The sequence below is a fragment of the Somniosus microcephalus genome, chromosome 16 (assembly GCF_052327205.1).
Source record: "Somniosus microcephalus isolate GS21.2 chromosome 16, FLI_Smic_1.0, whole genome shotgun sequence".
NCBI lineage: Eukaryota > Metazoa > Chordata > Chondrichthyes > Squaliformes > Somniosidae > Somniosus > Somniosus microcephalus.
Genome location: NC_141002.1, coordinates 75,879,793 through 75,894,624, shown reverse-complemented (window position 1 = coordinate 75,894,624; position 14,832 = coordinate 75,879,793). Strand labels below are relative to the sequence as shown.

At 48.0% G+C, this 14,832-nt stretch overlaps 1 protein-coding gene across 1 annotated transcript in view; it reads left to right on the top strand.

The window, feature by feature from the left end:
• The window catches only part of LOC147106299 (ankyrin repeat domain-containing protein 61-like), a 103,869-nt gene that overhangs the window by 68,594 nt on the left and 20,443 nt on the right, over nucleotides 1–14,832 (top strand). The window contains exons 11-13 of the mRNA XM_086009290.1: nucleotides 8,366–8,446; nucleotides 8,557–8,634; nucleotides 11,347–11,510. Of these exons, the coding sequence (XP_085865416.1) occupies nucleotides 8,366–8,446; nucleotides 8,557–8,634; nucleotides 11,347–11,510 (323 nt within the window). The remainder of the gene's footprint in view (nucleotides 1–8,365; nucleotides 8,447–8,556; nucleotides 8,635–11,346; nucleotides 11,511–14,832) is intronic.

Below are 14,832 nucleotides of genomic sequence, written 5' to 3'. Positions count from 1 at the left end.
AAGTTAGCGAGGCGGACTGTCGGGCTGAAGGGCTTGGAGGGTTCGAGATGTCCGGTGTTCAGGTGAGTGATGTGTGCATGAGTGCAGAGGTAAGTGTGTTTGGTGTGTATAAAGTGTTTAAATAAGTTTTACTTACCTTTACAGCCTTCCTTCCTTCAGGTCTCGGGAGTCCCTCATCTCACCGGCACAGAAAGCAGAATGGCCGCGAGCTGTCAAAAGTTGCAGCATTCAGCTTTCTGTTCTGGAGAGATCTCTAAATCAGCCTGAGAGGAAGGAATTAACTTAGAGTACAGATTGTCAGTGTTTGACAGCTTCAAAGAGCTGTCAAATGCTGATATTTCATCTGTCAAAAGCTCGTGACAGATGAAATGTCAATCTGTGACTTCACCTGTTGCCGGGTGGCCCTTAATTGGCCTGCTGAGCCTGCTGGGTGGGCTCAACAAGGTCAACCAAGTGAAAATCGCGTGGGTTGGCCACAACTCGATGGAGGCGGGACTACAACCCCAAAAGTTGTAGTCCCGCCTCCTACATGCCTCCAGTATCAAAATCCAGCCCAAGGTCTTATCAAAATTAAGAGAATGCCAGTGTTTGACAGCTTCACAGAGCTGTCAAACGCTGACATTTCTTCTTTCAAGAAGTCTTGACAGATAGCACATCTGACATTGATGTGATCTGTCAGTGACTTCCTCCCTAATCAGCCTGCTGAGCCCGCAGGGTGGGCTTAACAAGGTCAATCAGGGCATAATCCCTCTGGTTGGTCAGGTGAGGATGGAGGCGGGACATTGACATGACACACAGCTGTCCCGCCTCCAACTCACCTCCATTCACAAAATCCAGCCCTTTATGTCTGTGAAAAAGCCCAAAACAAGTATTGTTCTTCATTTGCTAAACTGTTCTTGTTATGTGTATGGTAGCCTGCCAAATTAGGAAAATTAGAGAGAGATCTATCCCTTCAATGCCCTTTTTATGTGGCAGGTATCCATCTGACCTTCCATTGAAAGATCTCCAAAGGTGACAGTCTTCGTCTCTTTCTTTACTGCTTTATCAGAGGTAGTTTGATTTGTTCCACTGTGAAAAGTTTTTGTCCATCGTTTATACCAAACCACGCTTTCAGTTTGTTGATCTGAAACTTTATTTTATTTTCAAAAGTATCTGCACTTCGTTTGGAAGCTTTGTGATGGCCTTCATTCATTTTAATGCTACATTCTGCAATTTGTCTCCAAAGGACACAGTCAGGGGCCGGAATTTTCCCAAAAATGGGTGGGTTTGGAGGGCGGGGGCTGTTAAGTTGTTAAAAATGGGATTCCTGACCTGATCCCGCCTCCAACCCGTCCACTTCCAGTTTTAACAGAGGCGGGATGGGGGGCGGGCGACCGACCCGCTCCCAGGGGGTGGGACATCAATTTAAATATTATAATGATGCTGGAAGTCTCTCTTTCACCTCCATTTTGTTTTTAACTGCCTGTGGACGGGTTTCACACAAATCGTGAAACCCAGCAGTTAAACTGAAGCGGGGACTGCTGTATCCAGGAGGTAAGTGGCTTTATACCGACCTCCTGGATCCAGGGTCCCTACCCAGCCCCCCTGCACCCCCCCCGATCAGAGACCCCCTCACTGGCTTCCGATCGCCTCCCCAGGCCTCTGATCCCCACCATGAGGCCTCCCCCACCCCCCACCCCACTGATGATGCTGAGGCTGGCCACAATCCCCTCTCCCATTCGCTGATGCTCCGGCTGACACCCTCCCCCCACCCCCATCCTCTACATCCCCTGATCCCTGGCCGATTCCGATCCCCGGCTGACCCCCCCCAATCCCCGACTGAGCCCGTGACAATCCCTGATCCCCCCCCCATCCCCTGCCGATCCCCCCCTATCCCCTGCCGATCCCCGACCGAGCCCGTGCCGTCTCCGATCCCCGACCGAGCCCCTGCCGTCTCCGATCCCCGACCCCCGACCGAGCCCCTGCCAATCCCCAATCCCCGATCGAGCCCCTGCCCATCTCCGATCCCCGACCGAGCCCTGCCGATCCACGAATCGCCCCCCCAGCAATCCCCAATCGGGCCCCCCACGATCCCTCCTCTGGACCAATCCCTCGCTCCGCCTCTGCATCTGCAGGCTTACCTGCCCGCAGCCACCCCGCCTCTCAATCTGGCTGGCTGTGGGTGGTAAACCGAGGCCTCACATGCAAATCAAACCCTGCCTTTAAAGTTGGCAGATCCTGTGGGAAACCCAGCCTTGGAGGCCCTCGCCCCCAACCCGCCTACCTGGAGAAAATTCCGGACAGTGTCTTCATTCCCATCAACCCCAACTCAATGGATAGAAAAAGTGGAAGTTGCGGCACAGGGATTAGTTGCAACACAAGGGCCTAGAAATTGGATTGCACCCAAATTGGGGTGCGATCCCAGTGCAACGCAAGCTGCATATGCCTAATGAGGCTGGTGGCAGGACCACGGGAAATTGGTCCACGTTTTAATTCTGTCCATGTAAACAAGGATGCATTTTACACTTAGATTTGACCAAATAAGGTTAAATGGTAATGTTTTAAAAGAAGCTCGACATATTCCAGGAGTCCGCTTAATCGGTACCTGATCCACTAGCCTAAACATCCACCCCCCTCCATTATTGGTGTACCTTGACTGTAGGGTGTACTGCAACAACTCCCAAACATTGGACCATTACCACCTAGAAGGACAAGGGCAGCAGATGCATCACCTTCAAGCTCCCCTCCAAGTCACACACCAACCTGATTTGGACATATATCATTGTTCTTTCATAGCTGGGTCAAAATCCTGGAACTCCCTGCCTCGCTGCATTGTTGGAGCACGTCCACCATATGGATTGCAGTGGTTCCAGAAAAAGATCCACCACCAACTTCTCAGATCAACTAGGGATGGGCAATAAATGCTGGCCTTGCCAACGACACCCACATCCTGAGAATGAATTGTTAAAAATCTGAATTGGATTTTAGTTTTAATTACATCAAAATGACTTGGTTTGTTTCTTTTACTTAAGGAAATGTTTTGTGTCACCTACAAGTACAAAAAATATATAAAAATTGTTAGATCCGTGATTCTGAGAGTATGTTTTCAAATAACTACACGGATGCTGTAACTTAACAATCAACAGGTGTTTACTGGAGTAGGGTAGTCTCAAGACTGGCAGTATAGAGGCATGCTCAAGGCTTATATACAGGGGTGGTCACTGCCGGTACTACAGTATACAGGAGCTGTAAAAGTAGTTCTCTATTAAAGGTACATACACTACAATTCCTCCCCTTTTAGATTAGCAGTACCCATAATATTCAAATAACAATTAACACTTTAACATGCACATTAAACAGAAATAGTCCATTTATAGATTCAGTCTTTGGGGCGGCTTCCTGATCCTTTCTGGATAGCGCCTTTCCTGAGGTACTTGTTCTTGGTGCGGAGGCGATTCTGGCCCCCTTTCGTCGGTTAGTTCATCAGTTTCCACTGCTACTGTTTCTGAGGTAAATGCTACCGGTATGTCGGGTTCATCCCCAGGTACGCGAGACATGGGGTTGACTCATTCCTGTGACGCTAAGATCTGATCGACGTGGCGTCTCACAATGTTCTCCCCGACATCCACTGTATACATTAATGGCCCCTGCCATGTGCATATCGTTCCGGGTTGCCATTTCTCTGTTCGGTAGTCACGGGCCAAGACTGGTTGTCCTATATTGAAGCTCCTTGTCGGCTTCTCATTGATGTGCTGGAATTGTTTATCCTCAACATTTCTTCGCACATTTGGCCTGAGCAAATCCAGACGAGATCTCAACCTTCGGTTAAAGAACATCATGGCCGGGGTCTGGTTGGTAACTGCATGTGTCGCATTTCTGTAGGCTAACAGGAAATTGTCCAGCTTATGCTGTAGTGGAATTTCATCGTCGCACATGGCCTTTATCGCCTTTTTAAAGGTTTGTACGAACCTCTCAGCCAATCCATTTGTGGCTGGATGATACGGGGCGGATGTGTAATGCCTTACCCCATTCCTTCTCATAAATTTCCGAAACTCTTCGGACACAAACTGTGGTCCATTATTAGAGCAAATCTGCTCTGGCAAGTCGTTCCTGGCAAATATGGTCCGTAGGACTGCAATCGTTTTCTCTGCAGTGGTTGAGGACATTTTTATCATCTCAGGCCATTTCGAGTGAGCATCCACTGCTATTAAGAACATTGAGTCCATGAATGGACCAGCAAAATCAATATGCACCCGTTGCCATGGAGAGGAGGGCAACTCCCATGGGTGTAGAGGGGCATGTGGTGGTGCATTTTGGACCTTGCATTCTGAGCAGCTCTTGATTAGGTCCTCGATTTGTTGATCGATCCCCGGCCACCACACATAAGCCCTAGCAAGGCTTTTCATTTTCACCCCTCCAGATGACCTTCGTGAATCTCATTTTACACTCTCTCCCTTAACTTGGGTGGAATTACCACTCGGGATCCACACATCACTGTCCCCTGGCATACTGACAGCTGTTCTCTTCTGGATGAGAATGCTGGCAACAGTGAGTCGCCATGTGTTGGCCATCCCCTCACCGTCAAATCATATACCCGAGACAGTGTCAGATCATTGCGGGTCTCCTTCTCTATATCAGCGTTAGTTACTGGCAATCGTTCAATTATCGATGAATAAAATATCTCGATGGGGTCCACTGCTGGTGCTTCCTCCACAGTAGGCAGTGGCAGGCGTGATAGCCCATCAGCGTTTCCATGCTGTTTCATGCCTTTATATTCTATTTCATATTGGTTTGCCCCTAGAAAAAGGGACCATCTTTGTAACCGTTGTGCAGTCATCACTGGAACGCCCTTCTTTGGATTAAAGATGGAGACAAGTGGTTGGTAGTCAGTCAGCAAGGTGAACTTCTGCCCAGGCAGATAGTGGTTGAATTTTTTTACTCCACATACTAGGCTGAGGGCCTCCCTGTCAATCTGGGCGTAGTTGCGCTTGGCTGAGGTTAGTGACCGAGACGCAAAGGCTACTGGCCTCTCCAACCCGTCTGGGAATTTGTGCGACAGCACCGCTCCAATACCATAGGGTGATGCATCACATGCCAAATGAATTGGTAGTGCTGGGTTGAAATGGGCCAACACCTCTTTTGATGTGATCAATTCTTTGCACTTCTGGAAAGCTCGTTTACGTTCGTCATTCCACTTCCATGGTACCCCCGTTTGCAGTAGGGTGTTCAGTGGGTGTCGTACTGTAGACAAATTCGGCAAGAACTTATGGTAGTAGTTCACCAGCCCGAGGAACAACCTCAGTTGTGACACATTTTCCGGTGCTGGAGTATTGACTACTGCCTCAATCTTTTCAGGGGACTTATGTAACCCCTCTTCATCAATAACGTGGCCACAATGCTAGATCTGCTTCTGGAAAAACTCGCACTTGTGGCGATTAGCTCGTAGCCCATATTCCTTTAATCCAGTGAGCACCTTCTCCAGGTTGGTGAGGTGATCACTGTCATTTTCGCCCGTGACCAGGATGTCGTCCAAATAACACTGGGTCCCTGGAATCCCTTGCAGGACTTGATCCATCGCCCTTTGCCAAATAGCCAGAGCCGATGCTACCTCGAACACCAGCCGGTTGTATTGGTAGAGACCTTTATGAGTGTTGATCTTGAGGTATTGTTTCGAGGCTTCTTCTACCTCCATTTGCAAGTACACCTGGGCTAGATCAATTTTGGTGAAGCATTTACCTCCAGATAGCGAGGCGAAAATATCCTCAATCCGTGGAAGCGGATATTGTACCGTGTGAAGGACTGGGTTCACTGTCACCTTAAAATCCCCACAGATACGGACCTTCTTTGGTTCCCCAGGCGTATTACTCAATGACCTCTTCATTACAGGAACGATGGGTGTAGCCCACTCGCTCCTGTCTACTTTGGACAGTACTCCTGAACGTTCCAACCCTTCCAGCTCTGCTTCGACGGCTGGTCAGATCGCATAAGACACTGGTCTGGCCTTAAGAAACTTTGGGCTTGCACTTTCCTCTATTTTAATCGTTGCTGTTATGCCTTTTAGTGTTCCGAGTCCCTCCTGGAACACTTCTTGTGCATCAGTTAGCATTTTTGACAGTTGTCCAGGTGTGACGTCGTCATCCTTTTTGGCCTCAACCTTCAGTGCCTGTATGGAATGCCAATCTAATTGTATCTTCCGGATCCATTCACGCCCTAGTAGTGGTGGTCCTCCATCTGGCAATACATATAGGTCCATTTTAGGTATTTCCTGGCCTTTGTATATCACTTTCACCCTTATTTTTCCTTTGGGGTAGACTTTTTGCCCCGTGTACGTCTTCAAGACAATCTCTAGCTTTCAAGGGTATGTGTGAAAATAGCCGCTTGTAGTCCCTTTGGTTTATGACTGTTAGGGCTGATCCTGTGTCCAATTCCATTTTCACTTGGACTCCGTCTATCTTGAGTGTGACCCAGATCGTCTGGTGATCCTCCATTTTGGTTACCTTATGTAGTTTCAGACAACCCAGCTCCTTGCTTCTGGAGTCTATCACTTTTCTGTTCGTCTGAACTACTGTCCATCACCTTGTGTACCTTTTTGTACTTCTCCTGTGGAGATTTCTTGCTGTTGGTTTTCTTCCCTGACCTGCAGACTCTTGCTATGTGTCCTGCTTTTCCACACTGTCTGCACACTTGGTCCTTGAACCAACAATCCTTCTGGTCGTGTGTTGTTCTGCCACAGCGATAACACTTCCCTGCTCCATATGACATTTCATTGGTGCCATATTCTTGCGGTCTCCGTTGTATCTCTGCAGCGCCCTGTGCGGCTGCTTCGTGTGATACTGCCACGCTGAAAGCCTTGTCCAGCGTAAGATCCTTTTCTGATAGAAGCCGTTTCTGGGTTCCTTCACTTTGAAGCCCACACGCAAATTTGTCCCTTAACGTATCTGCTAGTCCCACTCCAAACTGGCAGTGTTTCGATAGCTTGCGCAGTTCCGTTAAGTACTCAGCATTACTTTCACCCTTATGCTGGTTCCGTTTGTGGAACTTAAATCTTTCTGCTATCGGCAGCGGTGTGGGGTTTAAGTGGTCCTGTAGGATTTCTACTATGCTTCTGAAATTCTTATCCACGGGCTTCTCTGGGGTTATTAGGTTTCGCAGTAAGCCATAAGTTTTTGCACCCATGGAATTTAACAAAACCAGTGCTTTCCTAGCATCTGGCACTTCATTCGCCCTGCAGCACACCTCAATGCATTCCACATGTGTCGCCCAATCTTCGACTTCATTGTTGAACGCAGAGATACTGCCACTCTTCGGCATCCCTGGGTGTGATTTAACTGTCAAAAATGGCGTGTCCCGCGCTCTCCCTTCTTCTCCGCTGGCACAAAATGGCGTCTCCCGCGCTTTCCTTTCTTCCTGCGCTCGCCCTTCTTCTCCGCTGCGGCTTCTAAAAATGGCGTCTCCCGCGCTCTCCCTTCTTCTCCGCGGCTCAATGGCATCTCCCGCGCTCTCCCTTCTTCTCCCCGCGGACGCTGTTCAGCGCTTGAGCCCTGGCTGTGTTCTGCGCCTTCTCCTGTGCACCTTTCCCGTTTCCGTCGCTTGGTCCTGAACCCGGCTGCTGCTTTACCCTCTTTATCTCCGTTTTGTTTTTCCTCGACGCCGCTCGGTTTTTAACCCCCGGCTGCATCCTGTGTGCTTCACCCTCTCTCTTACCCCGTCGACGCTGCTCGGCTTTTTGTCTGCCGTCGGTCGGCTCCAGCCGCCGCTGTCCGGGAAGGGCCTGCGCTGTACCTGTTGTCAGTCTGTTGCTGGATCGTCGTGGCTGGGGAACCAAGCCCGGCTCTCAACAGCCTCCCCTGCGATGTTCACTCTCTGCCGGATGACTGGGCGGTTGCTCGTGGTCGACGCCCGTGCTTCTGGCCTCGACTTTCTTCCACCGCCCTCCCGGAGCGAATCCTTGAAGGGAAATGCAGAGTTGCAGGTAGATTCGAATCGACACTCGTCGCCACTGTTAGATCCGTGATTTTGAGAGTATGATGTTTTCAAATAACTACACGGATGCTGTAACTTAACAATCAACAGGTGTTTACTGGAGTAGGGTAGTCTGAAGACTGGCAGTACAGAGGCATGCTCAAGGCTTATATACAGGGGTGGTCACTGCCGGTACTACAGTATACAGGAGCTGTAAAAGTAGTTCTCTTAAAGGTACATACACTACAAAAATAACAGGAGAGTTTGCATCCAGGAGTAGTCCATTAGCTCCCTGATCGCATAACAGATGCTTATATTTAAGATGAAAAGAGTTGAAGTGCAGATGGCGAGATATTCAAACATAGCACATTTATATTTTAAATTTACCTTTTATTCTTTAATGTTGGTTTGATTTAATTTGCAGGCTCACTGAAAAGGGCTTCAATTTTAAAGGTGAAGAGCAAGAAGAACTGCTGTTTGGATTACTACATGATGAAATAGAAGTGTATGTTGCCACTATCAGTTTATGACGGTCATTTTAGTTTGCACCTGAAGCGATAGGTATGGAGCAGAAATGCAATATGTGTTTAAAAAAAATAACTTGTTTTGTTACAGGCAAGGAAAAGCTCAGTGTCTGGAATTTCTTATAAGGAATGGAGTCAATATTAATTCAGTTGACCAACATGGAGATAGGTAAGAAAAATGAACTGTTACTTGAGTACACAGAAGCACATTGTTGTGAGGAAGTTCAGTTTAATTTGCATTATATTTAAAATGCTAATATTTTAAATCCAAGTTTATGTAGTGAAGAAAAAAGGTAATGGGCCTGAATTTGCGGTCGGAGACTTCCCGCGGGCGGATGCCTCCGACCGGCAAAAAATCTATGAACTTGGCTGCTGCCTCGGGATCCACGGAGACTTGCGCTCCGGGGCCTCTATGCGTAGACATGTGTAGAGGCACACGTATCCCCCGGGGGGGGGGTGCACGCGGTTCGCCAGCGCCCCTGGGATCATGTGGGCTGGCCCAATGAATGACAGAAGGAGGATCCCCATTCATTCTTATCGGGATTCCGTATGTACGGAAACCCCATAAGTATGAATGGGAATACCCCCAAAAAATACCTATACACTTTAAATAAATTTAAAAAAAATCACATTTAAAATTAATTAAAATGCCATTTAATTAAATATTTAATTTGTTTAATTACATGTTTTAAAGGGGCTAAAAATAAACTCACCTTATTTCACAGGTTTTTAAATGTATAAATTTATCGCTAAAATTTTAATTTTCTGTTTTTTAAAACTCTTACGCTGGTAAAAGCAGGCCTTACGTAAGAATTTCACGGGCATTTGCTGGGCAGGAGTTGGGCAAATAGCCCAGCTCTCTGCCCGCGGATGCCCTTTTCCTGGGGATGTGGATGATCTGTCATGCCTAAGCGTGGCACTTGCGCGGCCCCTACACCTCGTACACACCCATAGGGGCTGCAAATTACAGCCCAATGTAATAAAGTAACAGATAAGACCTCTAGATATAGCTCAGTTATCCAGACAATAGGTTATGGGCGGTGTGGGGGGGTGGTGAAATTCGTTATAGCCCCGTTTAAGGCGCTAATGTTTCTCAACTTTTAAAAACTTCGGTTTTGCACTCCAGGAAGGAAGTGGAGCACTTGACTTAGCACTCCACTTCCTTCCTGGAGCGCAACAGGCAGCAGGCAAGGCGGTAGGTGAGCAGCGCTGAACAATGGGCTGGGCAGCGCTGCCCTGTTGGAAGGCTCCTTCCCTCCCTTAAAGGGCCATCGCTGCAGGCTCTGCAAGGGGAAAAACTTACCTGGTCCCCGATGGCACCGGGATCTGGCCCGATCAGCCCGATGCACTGCAGCAGAGTGCTGGGCTGATCGAGCGTTGGGGAAAAAAGCAAATAAAACAGAGAATGAGCATTTGAGTATTTTCTCCCCTACCTCGGCCACCTCACCTTTAAGTATCGCCCCCGAAACGCCCGGCCTCCCGATGAACGCCTCCTGCAGCTGCCGCTGTTTTCGCCTGGCGATGTTACGGGGGGCGAAACCAAAGTTCGGGTCTGGGGCGCTACCGGGGCGATGCGCACGGCGATGACGTCATGATCTCCGGGCGAAGGGAGATCGGGGCGTAACGCCATACCGCCGCCACAAACCTCCTGCTGAATTTAGCGGGAGGTGATATTCTCCGCACCCGAGGGCGGTGAGTGGTTCGTGCCCTGTTATCGCCCCCCAGAGGTGATGACGGGAGACGAAACGGTACCCAATTTCTCCCCCTATGCACCTTTAGTGTAATTTTAAACAAATTTGCATCCCTATTTGGGTTGAAAAGTTTCCTATTCTAATCAAGCAGTTGGAGGTCATGCAGTAAGGAGCAAATTCAATTTCTTTCACAAATGTAATTAGCGCTTTCTGTACTATTTTTACTTTGTTATTGATGATCCACACAGTCAACTGCTTGAGTCTATTGTGATATAATTAGAATTTGCAAAAATATTTGAGATCACTATTAAGCTAGAATGTTCTAATAATGCCTACCACTTGTACCAACCCTTTCTTGAAGATAACAATAGGATTAACTTTTTCATTCAGAAAAATTTTAGATCCTACCCCAAGGTCCAGCTGCCCCTCCCCCCACCTCCCACTATCCCCCTCAGAAACCACCCCTCTTCCCACCCCCTCCCCCTCCCCCTACCCCCCACCTTCCACCCCCCCCCCCCCCGTTCCCCGATTCACTGTGTCACTGGCAGAGTTGTCTGGCATAGTTGGAGTTAATTTCTCTCTCCTGTGGTGGCTCCAAATCATGTCACGTAGAGCTGTTGTGCCAAAACTTCATCCACTTTTACTTTGATTCCATGTTAAAAATTACATAAAATATAGAAAGCATTGATAAAACTAGGAGTTTTGATGCAATACTAAAATGGCAAAAATCAACATCAAAACATGTTGCTGTTGTGACACGCCATCACAATCCCCCTACTTTGTCTTTGACATTAAGGGTTGTTATTTTCCCTCTAAATAGATCCACCTCTATTATTCCTCATATCCACCCCTGCTAGGCCTCAGACAGATTTTCAGTCTTTCTCAGCCTATTTATTTCAGCTCAACCTAATCACGCCTACAGTAATTCCCTGACCTTCCAGGAATGGATATGGTCTTTTCTGGGGCACATGATCTTTTTATTTAGTCAGTGATCTATTCCCATCTCCAAAGCCCCTTAATTATAAAATTATGTATTTTTTACCAGTTGAGTTTCATTGATTTTATTTTCATGGAAGTAACTAATCTATTAGCTTAATTTTATTAAATTTAGCTTTAATATCCTATTGCTTTGTGATTTGTACCTTTTATGATACTTAAAATAAGTGATTTCTTCTGTTTCCTACACACAGTGCTTTGCACCTTGCTGCTCTTAAAGATAGTTGCAATGACCTGCTGATATTACTGCTATCAAACAATGCCAAGGTCGATGTACTGAACTGTGACCACTGCACCCCTCTGTTCTATACAGTTCAGGCATCAAACTATTATGGGACAAGCCTTCTAATGCAATATGGTAATGAAGGCATTTTTTCCTTTATTGACAGTACAGTTAATCTTCTGTGGCATTACTTCTGGATAATTGTAAAAGGAATGTCTTTCATTCTCTTCCTGTTACTCTTTGCTTACCTCGCACTCTTATTCATTCTCTACCACTGTTTCCCACTTCTTTTATTTCCTGTTTATCTCTCACACACTTTCTCTCATTGTCTTCTCTGTACCTCTTGGCTTGTCTCCAACTGTTTCTCATCGTATAGGCCCGAATTTTCCTGAAAACTTGCGCCATTGTAAAGAAAGACTTGCATTTATACAGCGCCTTTCACGACCACCGGACGTCTCAAAGCGCTTTACAGCCAATGAAGTACTTTTGAAGTGTAGTCACTGTTGTAATGTGGGAAACGCGGCAGCGAATTTGCGCACAGCAAGCTCCCACAAACAGCAATGTGACAACGACCAGATCATCTGTTTTTGTTATGTCGGTTGAGGGATAAGTATTGGCCAGGACACCAGCATCTACTGCGTACACCATTACTCTTGCAGAGTTGTTCCAGGACATTATGACATGAGTGACTTACACCATTACTTTCGCCACACCATACCTTCCTGCGACTTCTGTGCCGTGTCATCATTACCCTCACTGAAATAGTTGAAAGTTAGTTTCTGAAATGACGATACTTTGATCGTCACTGCCACTTAAACCGTTACAGAATGCCGCTGGTGGGCTCTGTATCAATCAAATGATATTCAATAAACATTAAAAAGAGGTTAAAACAACAGCAAAATGCTGCGGATGCTGGAAATCTGAAATAGAAACAGAAAATGCTGGAAACACTCAGCAAGTCAGGCAGCATGTGTGGAGAGAGAAACAGAGGGAAAGGTCTGTGATAGGGTGGGGGCAGTAATGACTAAATGACAAAAGTGATGAAGGTGCAAGACAAAAGGAGGTGAGAATAAAACAAGTATAAAAACAAAAGATGGGTCCAGAGCAATGTTCCCTCTAATTTTTAGGTTTGGTGCGCGATCCCTTTAAATTTTCTGCACAGCCGCTGCACACATGCACTATATCTTTTCCACCATAACAGCTGGTGAGTGGCCTGCGCTGGACCTCTTGGGGGAACATTGCCTGTGCAGCTTAGGAGAAACGTTGGTCCAGAGGAGGTGTAAATGGTTACAGCAGGATAGCAGAGGGGGAGGGAATCGTGGACAATCTGGCAAAGAGAAGGCCAGGGCCCAGGAAAGGGAAGAAAGGCAGGTAGATCCCTGGAGTGCATACAACCTCACTGACCATGTACCGATAAGGGATCTCCTGCCCAAGCAATAGCCTACATCTCCTCCACTCCCAGTGACTCTGGTGCAGCCATCCTCCATTACCAGCCCCAGCTGTCCGAGAGAAAATGAGAAAGGAGGTCAAGCCAGGAGGCTGTAAAATGCCTAGTAGGAAGATGAGGTACTGTTCCTCGAGCTTGCATTGAGCTTCATTGGAACAGTGTAGTAGGCCAAGGGCAGTGAGGTAAGAGTGGGAGTGGGCTGGAGAATTAAAGTAGCAAGCAACCGGAAGCTCAGGCTTGCGGACTGAACAGGAAAGCAATCACCCAATCTGCATTTGGTCTCCCCAATGTAGAGAAGATTGCATCATGAGCAGTGAATATACTATAAGTTTGAAGAAGTACAAGTAAATCACTGTTTCACCTGGAAGGAGTGTTTGGGGGCGGTGGATGGAGGTATAGGAAGAGCATCTGCTGCACTTGCATGGGAAGGGCCCAGCAGAAGGGAAGCAGGCATTGGGGCTGATGGACCAGGGTGTCATGGAGCGAATGGTCCCTTTGGAATGCTGAAAGGGGAGGGGAAGATGTGTTTGGCGATGGCATCAGCGGTGGCTCAGTTGGTAGCACACTCGCCTCTGAGTCAGGAAGTTATGGGTTCAAGTCCCGCTTCAGGGACTTGAGCACATAAAGTTAGGCTGACACTCCATTGTAGTGCTGAGGGAGTGCTACACTGTCAGAGGTGCCGTCTTTCGGATGAGATGTTAAACCGAGGCCCCGTCTGCTCTCTCAGGTGGATGTAAAAGATCCCATGGCACTATTTTGAAGAGGAGCAGGGGAGTTATCCCCGGTGTCCTGGCCAATATTTATCCCTCAACCAACATAACAAAATCTGGGGGGTATGGGGAGAAAGCAGGGACCGGGTACTGAATTTGGATGATCAGCCATGATCACATTGAATGGCGGAGCAGGCTCGAGGGGCCGAATGGCCTACTCCTGCTCCTATCTTCTATGTTTCTATCATGGTGAAAATGGTGGAGGATGATCCATTGAATGCAAAGGCTGTTGAAGTGGAAGGTGAGGACAAGGGGTACCCTATCATGGTTCTGGGAGGGAGTAGAATGGGTGTGGGTGGAAGTGCAGAAAATGGGAAGGGCACAGTCGAGAACCTGTCAATCACAGTGGAGGGGAACCCTCAGCCAAGGAATAATGAAGACATTTCGGAGACTCTGCGGGGAACTTTTACTTCCCGACGCCCTGGGAGGGGGAGGGTCCGGTAGTGCGTGGGAAACCCAGAAGTCTAGCTTTCTCCGCAGGCTTTAGAGATTTAGCTCCACACCGTGTGTCTTTCGTCATTGACAGGTATCCCCCCCCACCCCGGGGTTCAAATCCCGGTTGTGGGGTTCAATCCCCAACCCCAGGGGTCCTATCCCGGGGGGTCAATCCCCAATCTGGGAGTGGGGGGGTGTCTGATTCATGACCCCGGGGGGAGGTCTGAACCCAGGGGAGCGTTTTGTATGGGGAGTGGGGTGGGTGGGGGGCGAGCTTGGGGGGCCAGGAGAAAGCACTCCTGCTCCTCCTAGCCCAGAAGGAGTGATCCCTGAGGCTGTCCTTGCCTCACTGCAGCTGCCAGCTTTCTGGAAACCTGGCAACAGTTAAACCTGCAACGCAGGTTAAATCCGAGGCTTCCAGCCTTCTTAACATATTTTAAATGCCAATCCACCTCCTGGGAGCCCATTAAACAGCCCCCTCCCACCTGAACCGATTCCCACCTGCTCACTGATGTTAAAATTCCCTCCTGTTATGTAAGATGGCATCGTCAGAACAGATATGATAGAGACCAAAAAACTGGGAGAATGGCATAGAGTCCTAACAGGAAGCAGGGTGTGAGGAAGTATAATCAAGGTAGCTGAGGGAGTCGGTGGGATTGCAGTAGACATTGGTGGACAGCCTATCCCCAGTAATGGTGATAGAGAAGCCGAGCAAGGGAAGGGAAGAGTCAGAAATGGACTAGGTGAAGGTAAGGGAGGGGGTGGAAGTTAGAGGGAAAATTGGTGAAATATTCCAGTTTAGGGT